This window comes from Papaver somniferum, chromosome 2, assembly GCF_003573695.1.
Source record: "Papaver somniferum cultivar HN1 chromosome 2, ASM357369v1, whole genome shotgun sequence".
Lineage (NCBI taxonomy): Eukaryota > Viridiplantae > Streptophyta > Magnoliopsida > Ranunculales > Papaveraceae > Papaver > Papaver somniferum.
The window spans coordinates 201969302-201986368 of record NC_039359.1 but is presented as its reverse complement, the minus strand read 5'-3'; the positions used below and the strand labels follow the sequence as shown (position 1 = coordinate 201986368).

Here is a 17067-nt window from a genome sequence, read left to right as displayed (position 1 = left end):
GCCTTATAACCCTTGGTTATTACAGAAGTACGATTGTCACATAAACATAAAAATTTGTAGCAGTGTGGAGAGTGTTAAATATCTTTACAAGTATATGTATAAGGGTCCAGATGATGTATCATTTGGAGTGCATCCAGAAGACCATGAGGAGATAACAAGGTATATTAATGCAAGATGGGTTTTTGCTCAAGAGAAAATATGGAAGATATTTGCAAAGTCTATCCTTCGGTAGTGAGATTAAAAATACATCTTCCCAACCAACAGAGTGTCAGATACTATGATTACCAACGTTGGATGAAATTTTATCTGATGAAAGGAATTTGATAAAAACTTTGACAAAGTTCTTTGTGACAAATTCTCGCGATCCTAGAGCGAGAGAGTTGTTATGTCGTGAATTTTCAGAATGCTACTGTTGGGATACAAAAACCAAAGAGTAGAGAAGAATACGAAGTACACATAAGGCGATAGGGAGGGTTTATACAGTACCTTCATGTGCAAAAGATGTGTGGTTCTTAAGGCACATTCTGAACCACGTTAGAGGTCTAACTTATTTTGATGATTTATTGTTTGTTGATGGAGAGAGATGTCTGGTATTCAAGAGAGCTGCCAAAAAACTGGGACTCTAAGAGAATGATCAGAATGTGAGAGTGTCTTTGGATGAAGCAGCAACAGTCAAGATGCCGTCTGTTCTAAGAAGAAAATTCGCCTTTATCTTGAACTTTTGTAAACCATCAGGCGTGAGAGAATTATGGGATGAATTTTTCAACATCATAATCGAGGATTACTCGAGTTCAAGCAATACAAGCTCGACGTTCTTATCATATCGTCTTCTTCGAGAGTTGAATTACTTAAGCAGCACGATAAAGACATATCAATGTATGATATACCGCCGATTGTAGGAACATTGGGTGAGGACTTTGAGATTTCGAGTCTGATATTCAAGAGGAGTTGTTGATTCCTTTATCCGACGAAGACTTGTCTTCTATCCAAAAGTTGAATGAAAACCATTCTAGGGCCTACGATACAATCATGGGAGCAATTGAGCGAAAGGAAAGTAAATTCTTCTTCATAGATGGTCCGGGAGGTACTGGGAAGACATATCTATATCGTGTTATTCTGGCGACTGTTAGGAAAAATGGTGGTATTCGTTAGCAATAGCCACGTTGGGAATTGCTGCTACTATGCTACCTGGTGGGGGACAACATACTCAAGGTTCCGATGACACCGACATCAACTTCAACATGTCGTACGAAGAAGCAATCTGAAGAAGCTAAACTTTTGAGGCATGCTACCGTCCTTATGTGGGATGAAGCTACAATGGCGCGTCGCTACTCTTTGCAAGCATTTGATCGGATGGTGAGAGATATCACAGGGATTGCTGAACCATTTGGTGGAAAAATTCTAATCATGGGAGGTGGTTTCCGCTAGGTACTACAAGTGATTCCAAGGAATACAAGCAGACAAACAGTCGATGCATGTATTAGCAGGTACATTGCATTTTTTTCTTTTAAGATAAAAAAATTTGTTTTATATTGATATGCGATACTTAATGTTTCTTAAACTATGGTACTTAATTAATTAACTTTTAAGTGAATAATTCGAAATGACATTGAATTACATTACATTCTTAACAGATCACATTTGTGGGAAAATGTACATGTTTTGCATTTGGAGAAGAATATGCGTGCATCCGAGGATGCATCTTATTCTAAGTTTTTGATTCTTGTTGGTCATGGGGATGAACCTTACGTTGCTAATGAGATTATAAAGGTTCCGGAAGAGGTGGTCGTACCATGGGTTAGTGATGCTTCTTTGTCTCAGCTTGTAGATGTAACATTTCCAAACTTGGTGGAAAATGCCAGAAATAGAGACTACATGGTCAATAGGGAATTGATCACACCATTGAACGAGTATGTTGAGAAGCTTAATGACCGAGTACTTAGCATCTTTCCTGGAAATGAGGTTATATTCTACTCATTTGATTTTGTGGAAGAAGATACTCATGGTCTTTACAAACAAGAATACTTGAACAACATTGCTCCAGGGGGTTTGCCATCACACATTTTGAAATTGAAGATCGGTGCACCTATTATGTTGTTGGCGAATGTTGATGCAAAAAATGGTCTATGTAATAATGGTACCAGGTTAATAATCAAAGAGTTACTCCAAAACTGTATAGATGATGTAATTATTAGTGGGAATAACATGGGTACACGAGTTTTTATTCACAGGATGTCACTGGAGCCACCTGAGAATCTAAAGCTCCCATACGAGTTTAAACGTAAACAATTTCCAATCTGTTTGTGTTTCGCCTTTACAGTCAACAAGGTGCAAGGGCGACGATAGAGAACACAAATATTGTTTTCCATGAACACGTGTTTATCCATGGTCAACTGCACGTTGTTCTCTCGAGAGGAGTGTCAAGTAGGAATACGAAAGTATTAGTTACTAAAGGCACTATTGCAAAGAAGAAGGGAACATACATGGAAAATATTGTATATAAAGAAGTCTTTCTGTCTTAGAAAAATACGAGTTACGAATCCACATTCTTGATGTGAAAGAACATTTACGATTGAAAAATTATTAAATAAAGAATTCAAGTTTAGTTGTGATTACTTTTGCACATTGTTGTAAATTAGTTTTCACCATTCGGCATTGATCGTTGACCGAGTGTTGATCTTGACCGTTGATTACTACTGCACAAAGACAACAAAATTACAAAACGGATATACCGGTAGGCGCATCGCACATCTGTGCTATACTAGTATCTTATAAAAAGAACATGGGCGGATGTACAACCAGATTTGGACTAGCTTAGGCCACCCCAAATTTGAATATTTTTCTAAAATAGGTAGTGGAGCTTAACCCACTCCAATGCAAATCCAGCTAAAATTGTTATCAAATCATGGTAGAAGATCATAAGTATTCACAAGTTTTTCCCAAACAACTCCTAGTTCCAAATTTTAGTTACTCCCCTAAAAAGGAATATAGAACAACTAAAATAATTGGCATATCGCGGGTCATACCAAGGAGAGAGAGCCAATGGGCTATCCCTGCTAATCTCAATGACACGGGCTGAGCTCCCACCTTTTCTGTCTCACTCGGTATGACCGGATATCTAGAGTCACTGATAAAACAATTATTTGGTGCAGATGATATAAATAACAATCATTGAATCATATTGCTATGCTCAAAGTATAAAGTATGGATCATTTCGAAAGCTAGTTTGGTTATATTAGAACACACATAAATAAGCATATCATAAACCAATCACTTCACACCAACAAATTCGTACCACACGTGCATGCTCCCTCCCCCATTTTCAAACTCTAGTTTTCCCTAGCTAGCTATAGTCCCTACCATCCACCACCATTATCAATAATTCATCCTAAAACAGAACTTGCAGACTTTTTTCTCCTACGTACTTAATATGACTGGAAAATCTCGTTGTTTTTTTTTTCCTTCAAATAAATCTAACAGTGCGCACATGAGTTGCACATATTATGCATTAATTAAAAGTCATCCCTTCTGCAACCTTGATGAAGGCAGGTCTTGAAGAAATATCTTCCCACCATGCCTTAACATGAGGCCTAGTATTTATCAAAGAAGCCCATTCTGTTTTCATCATGTAGTAAGTGTAAGACAAGTGATGCAAATCTGCCAAACTATAGAAATCCCCTGCTAAGTATTTGTTGTTACTGAGTCGATCCTCGTAAATGTCCAGCACTTTTCCTAGCTTCTCCACATTGGCATCGATCACCGTCTTATCTGGTGATTGTCCTGTAATTGGACTCACGAAGATCTCATAGATAATAGGCAAGATCACTGGATTGTAATGCTGTGACTCAATCTCTACCCATTGGTTCACCAGTGCAGCTTCCTTGATACTGTCTCTTCTTAGTAGATCGATCCCCGTCTTCTCGTACTTCTCGCTGACGTACCTTGTTATTGCTCTGGATTCTGTTCAAGCCAATCACAAAAAAATACTTTCAGTAACTTTAACAACAATTCCAGACAAACCATAGATCATCCGGTGAAATCTCGTGGCAGGTCCACATCAACATTTTTTGTCAGATCAATGTCATCTAAATTAAGGTTTTGGGAGTAAGAAAATATACTTACCAAAGAGTGTTAGATCATCATCTTCTAACAAGGGAACCTGACCAAATGGCTGCAGAGGAGAAAATAATTTCTCAAATATCAAAGCTCATAAAGATGATGACAAATTTTTGTTTCATTTAGAGGACGGAAATCTTGAACACTTTCCCGTCAAATGAAGAAAAGAAAAAAACACTTACATTTTTGGAGAGGTAAGAAGGTTGCTTATGTTCTCCGGCGTAAAGATCGACAGGGACAAGCTCGAATTCGACTTCCTTCTCATGTAAACATATCATGGCACGCGTAGTACACGTCGACATGGGGATACCATACAGCTTAAGTGCCATATTGATCAAGAGACTGAAGCTTGAGAAAGAAAGTGATTAGATTCAGAGAGACAAAGGGTTTGCGTATAACAGGGATTATGAGGTTTGTTGGTCTCTATATATAGAGAGAGGAGGGTCTGTAAGTCTGTAACGTTCAACCACCTTTTGAATAAAATGCAAGTACTTAAATTTCAAAGACAAAGTCATAAAGTCATTTTACTATTGAAAAGCTGGAGTATATTTCTCACATGGTGTGTCGGGAAAATTGAATGGTATCAGTGTTTTAGTAGTAACAAAAAAACCTGCAGTGTATTTTCTTGACCGCTCACACCCTTGTATTTGATAATTGACATTTCTTTCTCTATCTTATTTGCCAATCACAATGCCAATGCCAATGGCAAATGCACGCACATTTTTGTAAGAGAGAAAATTATTTAAGCTGAGAAGAAGAAACGGATCCTATGACTGGTTAACTTAAGTTTTTATTTTTATTTCATGTGTTTAAGATTTCATTTCGTCCGTCTAAACAGTGATTCTTGTTTTGGTTGATAACTAAAATTTTCACCATTTTGTGTGTTGAAAGGCGAGCATAGTGCATCAATTTGCAAGTAGCTTATGGATTTCTTAGAGTACCTGGAACAAAATTTATACTAACTCAAGATTAAAACCAAACCTTTAACAAGAATTTGTGAAGCAACGGAAACAGTACACTCATATAATGGTTTACATTTCAGTGTAGACTTTTATAGTACCTGACTGCTGATGATGACAACAAATGTAGTGTACCCTACTAATATCGGAAAGAATCATAATAAGTCTATGTGATGTGAGTGCTCACAGCCACAGCTAGGTTAGATTCTTTATGTCGATAGACTCTGACTGCTACTGAATTTTTTGGTAACAAAATAATAATCAATCTTCATTTATACTAGTATCTCTCTCTCACTGGTATTAGGTTTGAAAATCTTGTACTATAAATACTAGTAAATGCTAGTATCCCATGTAGATGTAGGCATAAGGGATGATCCATATTCAACACACTAAAATCTAGACTAGATTTTACTGCAGAATCTTGGACTCTAACCACTCAAAACTGAACTTTTGTGTTCTTTCAATGAAATAAAAATAATTTTTCTGTATTGCTGAATCTCAGCTCCAATATATATAGTATAATCTTGTAAAGAAACAGTGTAGACCTAACCAACCAATCTGAACATTTGGATGCTTTGGATTAATGAAAAAGGAAAAACACTTGACAAATTTGAAGCAATTATCACATGTGGTTGCATTAATGAATCTGAATCAGAAAGTATAGTTATATTTTTATGCAATGGGTGTGAAAGAGAGAGGTAAGTCAATCATGAACCCATAAGTTCATATTTAAATTGAAATAAACAGTTTTCTCAACTCAAAGAAGCTCGACCACCAGGAATCCTACAGTTCAGTACTCCATTATATACTGGTCAGGAGAGGGATTATGGGTATTCTACAGTCTCCGGTGTTACCACTCATCCTTTATTCTTCGTTAGAAGTAAGAAAGATCTAGCTATACTGTACAACATCCGTTGTCGTCTAAAATAAACAAATCACTCAAGTATCAAATTTTAGGACCACAATTTAGAGCATCAGTTACGCTGATGTTGGTACAAACCCCAGGAATAGTATAATTGGGGCTACATCGTGCAAGGGATCCTACTTCTGTACTGAAAGTCAATAACTAATGCTTACTCCAGACACCATATATTTGGCACTGTATTCAAATAACAACAAAGTGATAAGATATAAAATTTAGGCTAACAGCAGATTTGAGCTCAAGTGCTCAACAAGATCTCTAAACCTAATCTCTCCTGCTTTAATTAATCTCATCAGCTCAGTAAAACCAGAAACTAGAATCAAGCACACAGAATAACTATTTGTTATATATGCCATAAATAATTTTTATATACAATAATGTCATATACAAATGTGCCCACACCCAACACCAAGTCAGAACTAGGTAGTTGTAGTACCAACTTGCAGCTTCTAACTACTAACTAAACCCTAAATTTTTCACTTCGTTAGACAGACAAATATTTACAGCTTACTAAAAAAACTGGGAAAAAAGTAATGACCGAAAGTAAAAAGTAGAATAAATATACCAATAGATCTTTGTATTACTTTGAAAAGCTGGCTACAAATTCAGAAAGTTATGATGTTCAAGCTGAGTCATCTCTCCACCCGCCACTGGATCAAACCGACACCGATAAAAACTGCACGCGCGGATGCCAACAAACCAATATGGTCGTTATAAATGAATCAAGTCAGGCTGGGTATAAAAAGATGTAGATATGAAGATAATAAAGGATTTTATGGGCAATATCTTACAACTAGTGTTCACATAGAAAGTCCAAGCTGCAGTCGCAGCCAAGTTTTATATAATATTGATATGAATGTGTATAAAGAGAGAGATTCCTTCGGACCTACCTTCCATCCATGCCTAAGATCACGATGGTGTTACTCTGGGCATCCTTCTGGTCACCAAATGCAACAATGTGCTTCAAATCTTCACGAAACCGAAATTGAGCTACCGACCATTCTGAATTGAAGTACTTAGGCAGTACCCCTGAAATACAAAAAATGGCACATCAGTCAAGAGACGTGATATTTGGGCACTTGTTTGTGATGGAATCTAACAGACCATGGTTTATATACTCAACAACGCAACATTAAGAACTATCTGCCATAGATTTAAAGAACTAAGATATTAGCCAATTGAAATACTCACATCACAATTGATTCTAAATAATATAACAACTTTCTAGTTTGTACCTCGAATGAAAGAGAAGGGTGAACTAGTTGCCGGAATAGGGGGATTGGAACTAGATGAACCCACCGACGTGTCTTGATTGACCTTTAAGTTGAATACATGAACAGTACCCTTGTTACTTGAAACCGCCAACCACTGTGCAGTAGGTGAGAAAGCTAGACTGTAAATCTCTGCTCGATCTGCGCCTCTTCTTACCTGCATTTTGGGCATCCAAGCAATTGCGTCATAACTAGAACGTCCACTAAGAGTTGATGTGAGAATGAAAACTGTAAGCCGAATAGATACTAATAATCTCCCCATCATTCCTTACCCTTGTGCATATCTATCTTATAATGTTGACATATTGGACAGTGATAATGAAGAGTCTAGAAAGTAGAAATACTACTGGAAGATCAAAAGTAAGTAAAGACAGAAGAAGTCGAACGATGCACGTAATGCAAATGATGCCAAACGATGAATAAAAGTAACTGTTTCATCTTAATGAAGAGACCAGCACTAAGGGTATTCCGCATAGAAGCAACTAGCAACTCCAATAACGAGGCAACATGCTAATGCATAAGAAAAGAAGTACTCTTGAAAACTTAATTCTTCCCAAGAATATCTAATTCATTTTAAAACCATTTAAACTAGATAAACAATTAAGGAGAAAATTTATGCTGGTGAGGTAACACTTGGATGAGTTATAGGGTGACTTGAAACTGATAACCCCGAAGTCCATTCAAATGAACAGTTACTGCTCAATAGATGCTGATCTCAACAACTAGGCTGCATATATTTTTCTGTCCGAAGCTGTTCAGTGTAGAGTACCAGCTCGCCAAGTAAGAGAACACTAACACAAAAATAAAGGTCTCAAGGACAATGCATATTTCTTCTCCTAAGAAGTCACCTAGTTGTAATCTCAGAATGTCTTTATCAAAAAAAAGAGTAGTGGTTATTCAGAAAGTCTTAATGTTAACAACTTAGTTCAAGACGATATATCATTCTTCAGCATAGGTAATTAGTTTAACAATGAAATGAAATTTCTGGATTCAGTAGCTTTCATACTGCTAAGGTTTATATAAGATTTTAGGGATACTAACTGGTGAAAGCACGGCGAACATTAAGCAAAGAAATATGTACTAAAATAATTTTCACTGCAAGCAAATAAAAGTTCATTCATAAACAAAACATACCTCTTGCAACAAAGTTCCATTTGAAGTATTAAAAATTCTAACCAAGGTTCCCTTCGAGCTGGCTGTAGCAAGCAACTCCCCATCCTGTGTTAGTGACATACATTCAATGTTTGAATCATGGGCAAATATGAACTTAGTCTTCTTGGTCGTATAATTCTCAACCCTAACTTGCCCCTTCTGAAGTCCCGGAAAAGCAAGTACCAGTGACCCTGAGACATGAGATACTTCACATAGTCCCTTGGGGTTTGGGAACGTTTCAATTTGATGCAAAAGCTTCATATCAATGAAATTGTATATGAATATCTTCTGCTCTAGAATAACAATTATTCGGTCACGTCGAAGACGAACTGCCCGAACATTTGATCTAAATGAAATCTCTTTCGTGCACAGGCTTTTGTCATCCTCCCATATCATGACCTGCAAAAAAAACCATAGCGTAATCAAGGTCAGTATTATACCATGGGAAATATTCTATACATCTGACACCCAAATCCGTGTAACAAATTGTTATACCAGTTGTTCTTATGATACAAAACATTAGCGACAACTAATAACCATCTAAGTTCCCAACTCCAAGTTCACTAATGGTAACTCAATTTGGGGAGAGCATATAAACTCCATTCAGCCCAAATCTTCTTCATGTTCAACTTCAACCATCGTTCCGTACAGTTTAGTTTTGGATTACTGTTTCCTCATACAATGACATTAAGTCGGCATACCCTCATCCAACCGCAGCTAATGTACAATCACCCTTAATGTAAGCAAGGCATACGCAAACCATCACACACAGTTCAATGAAACTCTAGTTACATACATCGTAACTCAACCTTTTCAAATGTGCCTAGTTAAGTTTGTAATTTCCCCAAGCTATCTAACATATATTAAAATAACAGTATCATCACTACACTCTTCAACTAGCATGATATACATTGTAGATAAGGAACAATAAAACTAAATTGACCATTGCACTGTAAATGAAATAAGAATAACTACCTTATTAAGAGGAAACATCGGTTGAGTACCACCACCAACTAAGGCAAGAATGTTGAAACGGAAGAGCATAGTGACAATACCAATACCACCACTACCATTAAAATCGCGCCGGAAGGATTCGCCATATGGATAACAATTGTAAATCCTAAACCCTTCATCTGTCCCAACTGAAAAGTATTGAAAATCTTGATTGAAGGAAACATAAAGAAGAGAAGACGGTACTGGTGATGAAGAAGTTTGAGAATCTGTCAAAGTTGAATTCTTAGGGTTAGGGATATCATTGTTGTTACTTTGAGAATGAGAATTTAATGTGGAAATAGTTGAATCTAATGAATAAACCGAAGTAGGAGATGGAATTTCATCGCCATCGTGTGGTAAACTATGGTTGTGCAGTGGGAGATGAGTAGATTGAGCAGAGGGAGTCGCCATTAAAGGAAGAGTTCTCTGCACGTTTAGGTGTTTGACACGTAAGGTATGGGTTTTTGAAGAAGAAAACTGGGGAACTACTATGTATATGGTAGTGTTATAATCCAATTATCGGCGATACATTACCGAATTCGGATATTTTGAGTGTGTCGGGTCGAAGGACAAACCAGTCCCCCCGATTCCGAGTGAGCTTTATAAAAGTCAGATTCATGAATCAGGAGAGAATTGAATCTGTATGCGACTCTCAGGCATATATAAGTTCTCAAGGATCTGCATTTCTAGTGAATTTTAACACATCCAATACATCATAAAGATTTAATCTCTTTGTTTAACTCATCAAAATAATCTCTTTCTGTCCCGTATACAACTTCAATAAAACCAGACAGCAGTAAAATTTACAAGGAAAAAAAAAAGAACATCTACAGAAACCTTTTTCTGGGAGATCTATTATAACAGATACAACTGAAAACTTATTGCCATCACTAGAAAGAACGAGTTAACGCTGAGAAAATAGTTAGTGTGGAACTAAATAATCAAATATAAAGAACAAAAATGAGATATTAAACAAAAACTACAAGCGACTATAACTGGGTTTGGATTTGAAACTAGTTCAGGCATCTTCATCCTCGTCGTCATAATCGTCTTCGGATTTTCGGTTACGAGGAGTAGGGTTTCCTGCAATCCAACCCCAAACACCGCCTGAGCTTTGCTGCTTTTTGGCATTTGCAGCAGCCTGTTCAGAGGCAAGCTTTTGTCGTTGAAGGAGTTCAAGCTCCTTTTGTAAGGTCTCCATTGTTTGCAACTTTTGCCGTAACTCTGCAATATCAACCTGCAGATTCAAATCACATCATTAGTATAGACCTTGGCAGAATATATGGATGAGAGGCTTTATATCAAAGCTCAACAAAGTGAGTCACAATGGTAACCAAATACCTCGAGTTTAAAACACCTCGACTGCTCAGAAGCAAGCTGGGCACGAACAGATTGAAGTTCCTACAAACCAAAAAAGAAAGAAAAAGGAAACAACAAATTCAGGGTTGGAGTAAAGGGTCATTCAGAACCCAAACTTATTTGCAAGAGTATTTTGTAAACAAATGTGCTACAAAATACAACTAAAACAATTTCAGTTTTATCCATCTTGATTGCTCATTTCCGAGGGGATTGAAACATTTGACCAAGTTTAAAATGCTTGCCTCGCTAATATCTGTATTTCGACCATATTGTTCTGCTAACTCTTGCTTCAGTTTTAGGGTTTGCAACTGCTCTTTTGTAAATGCAGCTTCTATTTCGTCTTTCTCTGTCTTTAGGGCTGCTATAATCCGTTCACTGTGTTCACCGCTTTTAATGTTGTGCCTACCCGATCCCTGGCAGAGTAAAAACCAGCTTTAGCGACCAAACATTCCACTTTAAAAACATTTGTCAAACAAAATTGATTACAATGATCTTCGTGCAAGAATCTTCTCTGGATTTTATAATTTAAGTAAGATCCATGCAGGTACTACCTGCGGTGGAGGAGTTCATTGCAAAAATGAACTTAACATCAACCCTAAAACTGAACACGTCCACAGTTCGCTTACCATGGGATCTGAGTCAACATTGTCCATGACAATTTCCCTTATTTTCCCAGATTCAAACTCGGACTCCCCATCTCTTGTAGCATTTGTTGCATGATGCACATCAACACTGTCGGGCATACTCCTCTCCATTATATTCGATTGCAATGTTGACTTGTTGCTTGGTTTAAGAATATTAACCTAATTATCAGCAAACGGAATTAAAAAGGGGAAAAAACTAAGTCAGATATAAAAGAAGTACAACAGAATTATAGTTACTCTGGACCTCATTATTGTATCGCCCATTGTATCCTCCAAAAGCCACTAGGATATCTTCACTATTATAGGAGCTCACCACCAAACTTAGGCCCTGCAGGCAGGTAAAACATTCAGAAACAACCTTTTCAATTCAATTGCATGAAAGAAAGGATGGCTTAGCCATGCAATGGAGTGATTAGATTGCCTTTTCCTCGCTCTAACTTGCCTAGTAATAGAAAAATTCAAAAAAACCCTTACCTCACTAGCAATAGGAACACGTCCTTGGACTGTTGTTACAACTGACCAGACAAGCGTTGACATGTTAAGAACTACAGTTTCTGAGGCACCTGCAGGAATATACAAAAAAAAAAAAAAAAGAACAGTTTACGAAAATCAGAGAGACGGCATTTTATGTTAAGGTTCCGTTTTACTCACTGTATTATAGTTATGCCAAATGATGACTAAAGAGCAATTTACATACAGATTGTACATGTCACAATTGAAACTATTAAAAAACTTAATGAAATTAAGCTTATTACCACGTACCACTTTTATTATCGCCTCCACCAACAATAAACCAATTCTCGCCAACTGTTACACCTGCAAGTCCAGCTCGTGGAGTTGGTATGCTACCCTGTTGCTTCGGTCTTGACCATTCCATCTGCAAAAAAGACAAATCAGAATTGGAAAACTAGAAAGAGTGTCTCTTAGGCAATATAAAAACTATTCCACTCTAAGGAGGCTCCCTTACCGTTTCCAAGTCAAGGACATGTAGATCATTGAAGCATGTAGCATGTGAACCCCCACCAAAGATGAGAAGGTATCTCTCTGCATGCACTGCAGCAGCATGATCTGACCTTGGGGAAGGAGGCATGCCCCTGCAAAATAATAGGTAAAACACAATGAAACCAATATGAGGTAGACCTTCTAAAGCTTTGTTTCTTAAGCACAGCAACAATAAGTATAATATGTTCAGGGGGTTGATTAATGAGAAACACCATTCAGTATGCTACAAAACAAATTATCCCACAGGTTCAAACAATCACGTTACTAAGATAAGCCTTCTTCTATGAGGTGAGTTTTTCGTACAACAATAATAAGTTACATATAATGAGTGAAGTAAAGTTCACGGACAACCAAATAGAGAACTAGAAGATAAAACTGTTGAGATGTCATGCCAATATCTGCTTTCACTCTAGGATGCCAACCAAATATAATGTGATAGTATTGAAGCTTGGGTGACTAACAAGGAGAATCCATCAGAAGTTATACAAGCCACTTACACAGTATCTATGTCATCCCAGGTCATGGTTTCAAGATCAAGAATGTGCAAATCATTCAAGAGAGATCTACTGGCATCTTCACCACCAAATATGACTAAAGTAGTTCCAACAAGCGTCACAGACTGACCTCCACGTGAGATCTGAAAAATTACAAGTCGACGTTTCAGAACTTCTCTAGAAACAGCAATAAAAATAAGGCACAACACGTAATATCTAACATGACCTTGCAAGTTGTGACTTAATATTATGAACAATGGACGTAGCGGAAAATTCCAAAAATATGAAGAACCGGGAACTGAACATCTTCACGAGGAGAAACAAATGACCAGGAAGTGATACCCCAACTGATAACACTCTGATCAGCATCAGCAAAATCTAGGTTTTCAATAGTTAACTAGTTTTTTCTTCCTCAGAGGCGGGACAATGTTTGATATATAAACTGGTTATAAAGTTACAAACCAGATATTTATATATTATCAATGAAAGACTCTACGAACTAGGCAGCCTGGTACATCATAATAAAGGGCCGAAGTGCACTAACGCAGACAGTATATAAACTGGTCATAAAGTTAAGGACGTGATATTTATATATTATCAATGAAAGGCTCTACCAACTAGGGAGTCTGGTACCTCGTAATAAAGTGCCGAAGTGCACTAATGCAGACAGTATGTTACAACATCAAAGTGGTACATTTTCAATGTGGAAAAAAGACAAAAAATATCATCCTACTGAAACATAAGTATCAACCATTTGCAAGTAAACGAAATACCGGTGGTTCCCCGTAAGTTCTTAATGTCGACCAAGTAGAAGACTGCAGATCAAATGCCTTTACTGCCATGGAGAATAAATATTAATACAAAGGTGGAGGACTATAACTTTTATGGAATACCAAACATAACGTCAATATAAGCCAACCTGTGATAGTCTCGGTAGGATCTTTTGTATGACCAGCAATTGAAATAAGCTTGTTTTCCCATGGTATCTATACACAAAAGCAATAAGTATTTTTGAATGGGCATTGGATAATGCACATGATCAGCAAAGATAATAGTGATATGCTGAAGCTTGTTTCCTAAGATTCATAAAGAAATTAATGCCATACTAACCAGGGAATGGCCCGCACAGGGAGGCAGAGGTACTGGAGACACTTCTGAAGAATCTGGTTTTGCGCTAACCTCGACCTTGGACCACGTCAAACTTCTAAAATCAAGGACCTGCATTATTCACAGAAACAAAGAAAACACATTTCAGTTAGCTACCTTAAACGACTAAAGGTCCAATAGATTTTGATATCAACAAAACCAAATATATAATTAGATATCCAAAATGTATAATGATGTTAAGTCTTCAAAATTCCCTCACGACTAACTCTGCAAAGGTGTTGAATGAAGGGGTGACGGATTACAGAACTTCATTGTGCTTACTTACTGTTCAGTGGTATGATTCAAATATGAGGCCAATTCTAAGTGAGCTCTACAAAGCATACTTGCATACCTGAAGATCATTAAGGTAACGACCATTGTGGTTTCCCCCAAATACATGCATCGAGTCTTGAACTACAGCTGCAGCATGCTGCATGGACACAGAAGTCTAAGTTAATAACTCGACTACAAAATCAAGTTCAAAAAAAGATGCATGGTAATATTTCCCTTTTACAGTACAACTGTAGCAAAAATCTCAAGCTAACTAGTTATGCTCAAGTCAACACATAAGTAGAGGACTGATACCTCATAGCGCGCTTTTGGGAGTTGACCAGATACTGTAAGAGCAATCCATTGATCATACACAGCAATAGAACCAATGCCTTCTGTGACAACATCCTTATCCTGAGCCTCAGCAAGGATGCCATTTTCAGTGGAAATGGTTTTTGGTTCCGGAAAATGGTTACCGTTTGGAGCAACTGACTCCATCTTTGTATTCTGCAAGAGACCAAGAGAAGTATAACCTTTAGGTAGTCTAGTGGAAGAAGATGTATGTAGCTGACACTGTAATGAATATTCAGGGAAGAAATCTGCAGGGCCATAGAAAAAAAGGCTGTTTAGTGTTTAGACACTGGTGGACACTGCACTGGATCTTGAGGTCTCCTCTATCCTTTATGTTTCACAAAACCTAGAGACAACTAAGGTATGAGGAACTTAAACCAGACCTGATTTTTTTAACTTTCTAAAGATCTTTTGTCCTAATTTTTATTTGGGCCAGAGATAGGTCTTCAACTACTTAAAGCAAGAATGTTTCTATTCTCCCTGGTCCCCCACATTTTGAGCTCGCTTTGCTGGGCAGCCAGTACCAGTGTCGCACAATGGTACTTGTACCCATGTCATTATCGCAAAGGTGATGAGCAAAGAGAAGGTGTTACCCAGCTATTAAAATAATAAAGAATGAATAGTGCGAGCTAAGCTGTACTTCCAGAAGACAAGGTTACGTAGTGTAGATACGACGACACAGTTATAACATTTATTTAAGAAAACTTATAAGTTAAGGTTGATAAGCATGGGCATGAGATAGTACAATATCTTGCCAGTTCTAATGTCAGCTGAACGTAAGGATGATCACAATTAACTGTGAACCACAAAGGATTCGTTAAAATGTTTTTGTATCTGATAAAGAGTAGCAATCAAAATATAGCTACTAGATTGGTCACAAAAATACAACACTATGAACTTTAAAGTTTTAAGACTCACATTAATTTCCACATCTACAAGAGGCTCAATAACAAATTCCGGCACTTTTGAATACCATGTTGGCTCTTCTTCCTGGACAAAGAAACAACCCAGACATAATGAGCTAAAACAAAAACCACACAAAAAGGACTAAACCATTAAAAACTGCATTTACCTCCAAGATTTTCACAAAAAGACGCATCGCCTCTGCTGAAGCCATGTTACCGAGCCCATTCCAACTGAACATATAAACAACATCTTTGAGATAAACAAAATATCAAAAAGCTGAAAATTTAAAAACCAAATTGAGTATCTGCTAATTATGATGCATGTAAACCTGGTCCATTTGCTTTGCTCCGTAGGACTCCAGATTCGAGGTTTCGGAACATTACATGGTCCAACTGTTGCCTGCAATTAGTTCAACATATATGACTGATCAAAACTCTCCAGATACATTCAGATTTCAATACTTCTACCAAATTCCCGCCAAAATCTAAACCTCGAAAACCAAAATTCATTTGTGTAAAGATCCAATCAGCTACATATCATAAGATCCAGTGATCTAGTTGTATTTTGAACAAAATCTCAAGGTGATAACCAAATTTCAATGCGAATTGAATAACTGACATTGCACAAAGATAATGTGGCAGTTGAAAACAAATTCAGATGTGTTACAGTAGATCTAATAAGAAGTTAGAATGAATAGTTTACCTGTTGATATAATCCGTATAGTAACAAAGCAGTATCATTTTTAAAATTTGAGATCGGTGATTTAGATGAAGATGAATTTGAGTTTGAGGAAGATTGACCTAATCCAACATAAGAAGCTGCCGAAAAGAATCTCTCTGGATAACTTAATCCCGATGAACTTCTTGTTGTTGTTGCCATTTTCTCTCTCAAATTTTTTTAGAGAGAGAAAGTAATGGAGATGGTGATGATGAGTGAGAGACGGTGAGGAAAAATGGAAGGGAAATGTTTATGACTTTTTTTTCGCTATTGGCTTGAGGGATGGACATAACTTTTGAGCGCGATTCCATCTAGGGAGGGGCGTAAACGGATGCAAAATTCCACAAGATCCGAATTCGACCCTAAATCCGAATAAACATGGTCTTTCTGATTTAGCTGTCAATGAGTCCGCGTCCTCCCAGCGTTGATGGGGGATTTTGAGGAGGACTAAAATCATAAGATGCCAAGTTTTATATATTTCTGACCCGGCTTAAATAAAACAAATATATGAAATATATATATTTTATAATTTGAACACGAAAGCTCATGTTACAACGATCTTCCACTGATTATGTAACCTCATCAAAACATAAATATATGACGGTAATATTGAGACCTCCCCGACTGAGCTCTCGATATTCCATATATTTTTATATCATATAACCTCATCAAAACATAAATATATGACGGTAACATTGGGACCTTCCTGGCTAAGCTCTCGATATTCCATATATTTCTATATACCATCTGGCTCATTATTCACTT

General features: G+C 37.2%; 3 protein-coding genes across 4 annotated transcripts; all 3 read right to left on the bottom strand.

The window, feature by feature from the left end:
* Positions 1 to 3185: 3185 nt before the first annotated feature.
* LOC113350236 (glutathione S-transferase F13-like) lies at positions 3186 to 4550 on the bottom strand. The gene is made up of 3 exons (XM_026594351.1): positions 4299 to 4550; positions 4123 to 4171; positions 3186 to 3960 (listed from the first exon to the last, which is right to left on the bottom strand). The coding sequence occupies exons 1-3, from the start codon at positions 4443 to 4445 to the stop codon at positions 3509 to 3511; spliced, it is 648 nt and encodes a 215-aa protein (XP_026450136.1). The 5' UTR covers positions 4446 to 4550; the 3' UTR covers positions 3186 to 3508.
* Positions 4551 to 6325: 1775 nt separating this feature from the next.
* On the bottom strand, positions 6326 to 9897 carry LOC113350235 (autophagy-related protein 18a-like). 2 transcript variants are annotated; one of them, XM_026594349.1, is made up of 5 exons: positions 9396 to 9896; positions 8403 to 8819; positions 7233 to 7425; positions 6888 to 7026; positions 6326 to 6673 (listed from the first exon to the last, which is right to left on the bottom strand). In XM_026594349.1, exons 1-5 carry the CDS (start codon positions 9822 to 9824, stop codon positions 6595 to 6597), a joined length of 1257 nt encoding a protein of 418 aa, XP_026450134.1. In that variant the 5' UTR covers positions 9825 to 9896; the 3' UTR covers positions 6326 to 6594. The 2 variants fall into 2 exon arrangements, with proteins under 2 accessions (XP_026450134.1, XP_026450135.1); XM_026594350.1 differs by lacking the exon at positions 6326 to 6673 and having other exon boundaries at positions 6884 to 7026; positions 9396 to 9897.
* A 225-nt stretch (positions 9898 to 10122) lies between these two features.
* LOC113350234 (acyl-CoA-binding domain-containing protein 4-like) lies at positions 10123 to 16561 on the bottom strand. The gene is made up of 18 exons (XM_026594348.1): positions 16288 to 16561; positions 15914 to 15984; positions 15752 to 15815; positions 15598 to 15669; positions 14644 to 14835; positions 14411 to 14488; positions 14023 to 14130; positions 13832 to 13898; positions 13686 to 13747; positions 12916 to 13055; positions 12384 to 12510; positions 12179 to 12293; positions 11891 to 11979; positions 11661 to 11744; positions 11399 to 11575; positions 11015 to 11185; positions 10755 to 10814; positions 10123 to 10650 (listed from the first exon to the last, which is right to left on the bottom strand). Exons 1-18 carry the CDS (start codon positions 16462 to 16464, stop codon positions 10432 to 10434), a joined length of 2073 nt encoding a protein of 690 aa, XP_026450133.1. The 5' UTR covers positions 16465 to 16561; the 3' UTR covers positions 10123 to 10431.
* Between the last annotated feature and the right edge of the window lie 506 nt (positions 16562 to 17067).

Excerpts from the sequence above, each read along its gene's own strand:
- LOC113350235 (XM_026594349.1), bottom strand. The coding sequence starts at position 9,824 with ATGGCGACTCCCTCTGCTCAATCTACTCATCTCCCACTGCACAACCAT. Across the intron at positions 8,820-9,395 it reads CGATGTTTCCTCTTAATAAG|GTCATGATATGGGAGGATGA; the intron begins GTAGTTATTCTT and ends TTTTTTTTGCAG. Across the intron at positions 7,426-8,402 it reads ATGGAACTTTGTTGCAAGAG|GTAAGAAGAGGCGCAGATCG; the intron begins GTATGTTTTGTT and ends CCCAAAATGCAG.
- LOC113350234 (XM_026594348.1), bottom strand. The coding sequence starts at position 16,464 with ATGGCAACAACAACAAGAAGTTCATCGGGATTAAGTTATCCAGAGAGA. Across the intron at positions 14,836-15,597 it reads TTGTAGATGTGGAAATTAAT|AATACAAAGATGGAGTCAGT; the intron begins GTGAGTCTTAAA and ends GGTCTCTTGCAG. Across the intron at positions 10,815-11,014 it reads GAAATACAGATATTAGCGAG|GAACTTCAATCTGTTCGTGC; the intron begins GCAAGCATTTTA and ends TTTGGTTTGTAG.
- LOC113350236 (XM_026594351.1), bottom strand. The coding sequence starts at position 4,445 with ATGGCACTTAAGCTGTATGGTATCCCCATGTCGACGTGTACTACGCGT. Across the intron at positions 4,172-4,298 it reads CTTCTTACCTCTCCAAAAAT|CCATTTGGTCAGGTTCCCTT; the intron begins GTAAGTGTTTTT and ends TCTCCTCTGCAG. Across the intron at positions 3,961-4,122 it reads TGATGATCTAACACTCTTTG|AATCCAGAGCAATAACAAGG; the intron begins GTAAGTATATTT and ends TGGCTTGAACAG.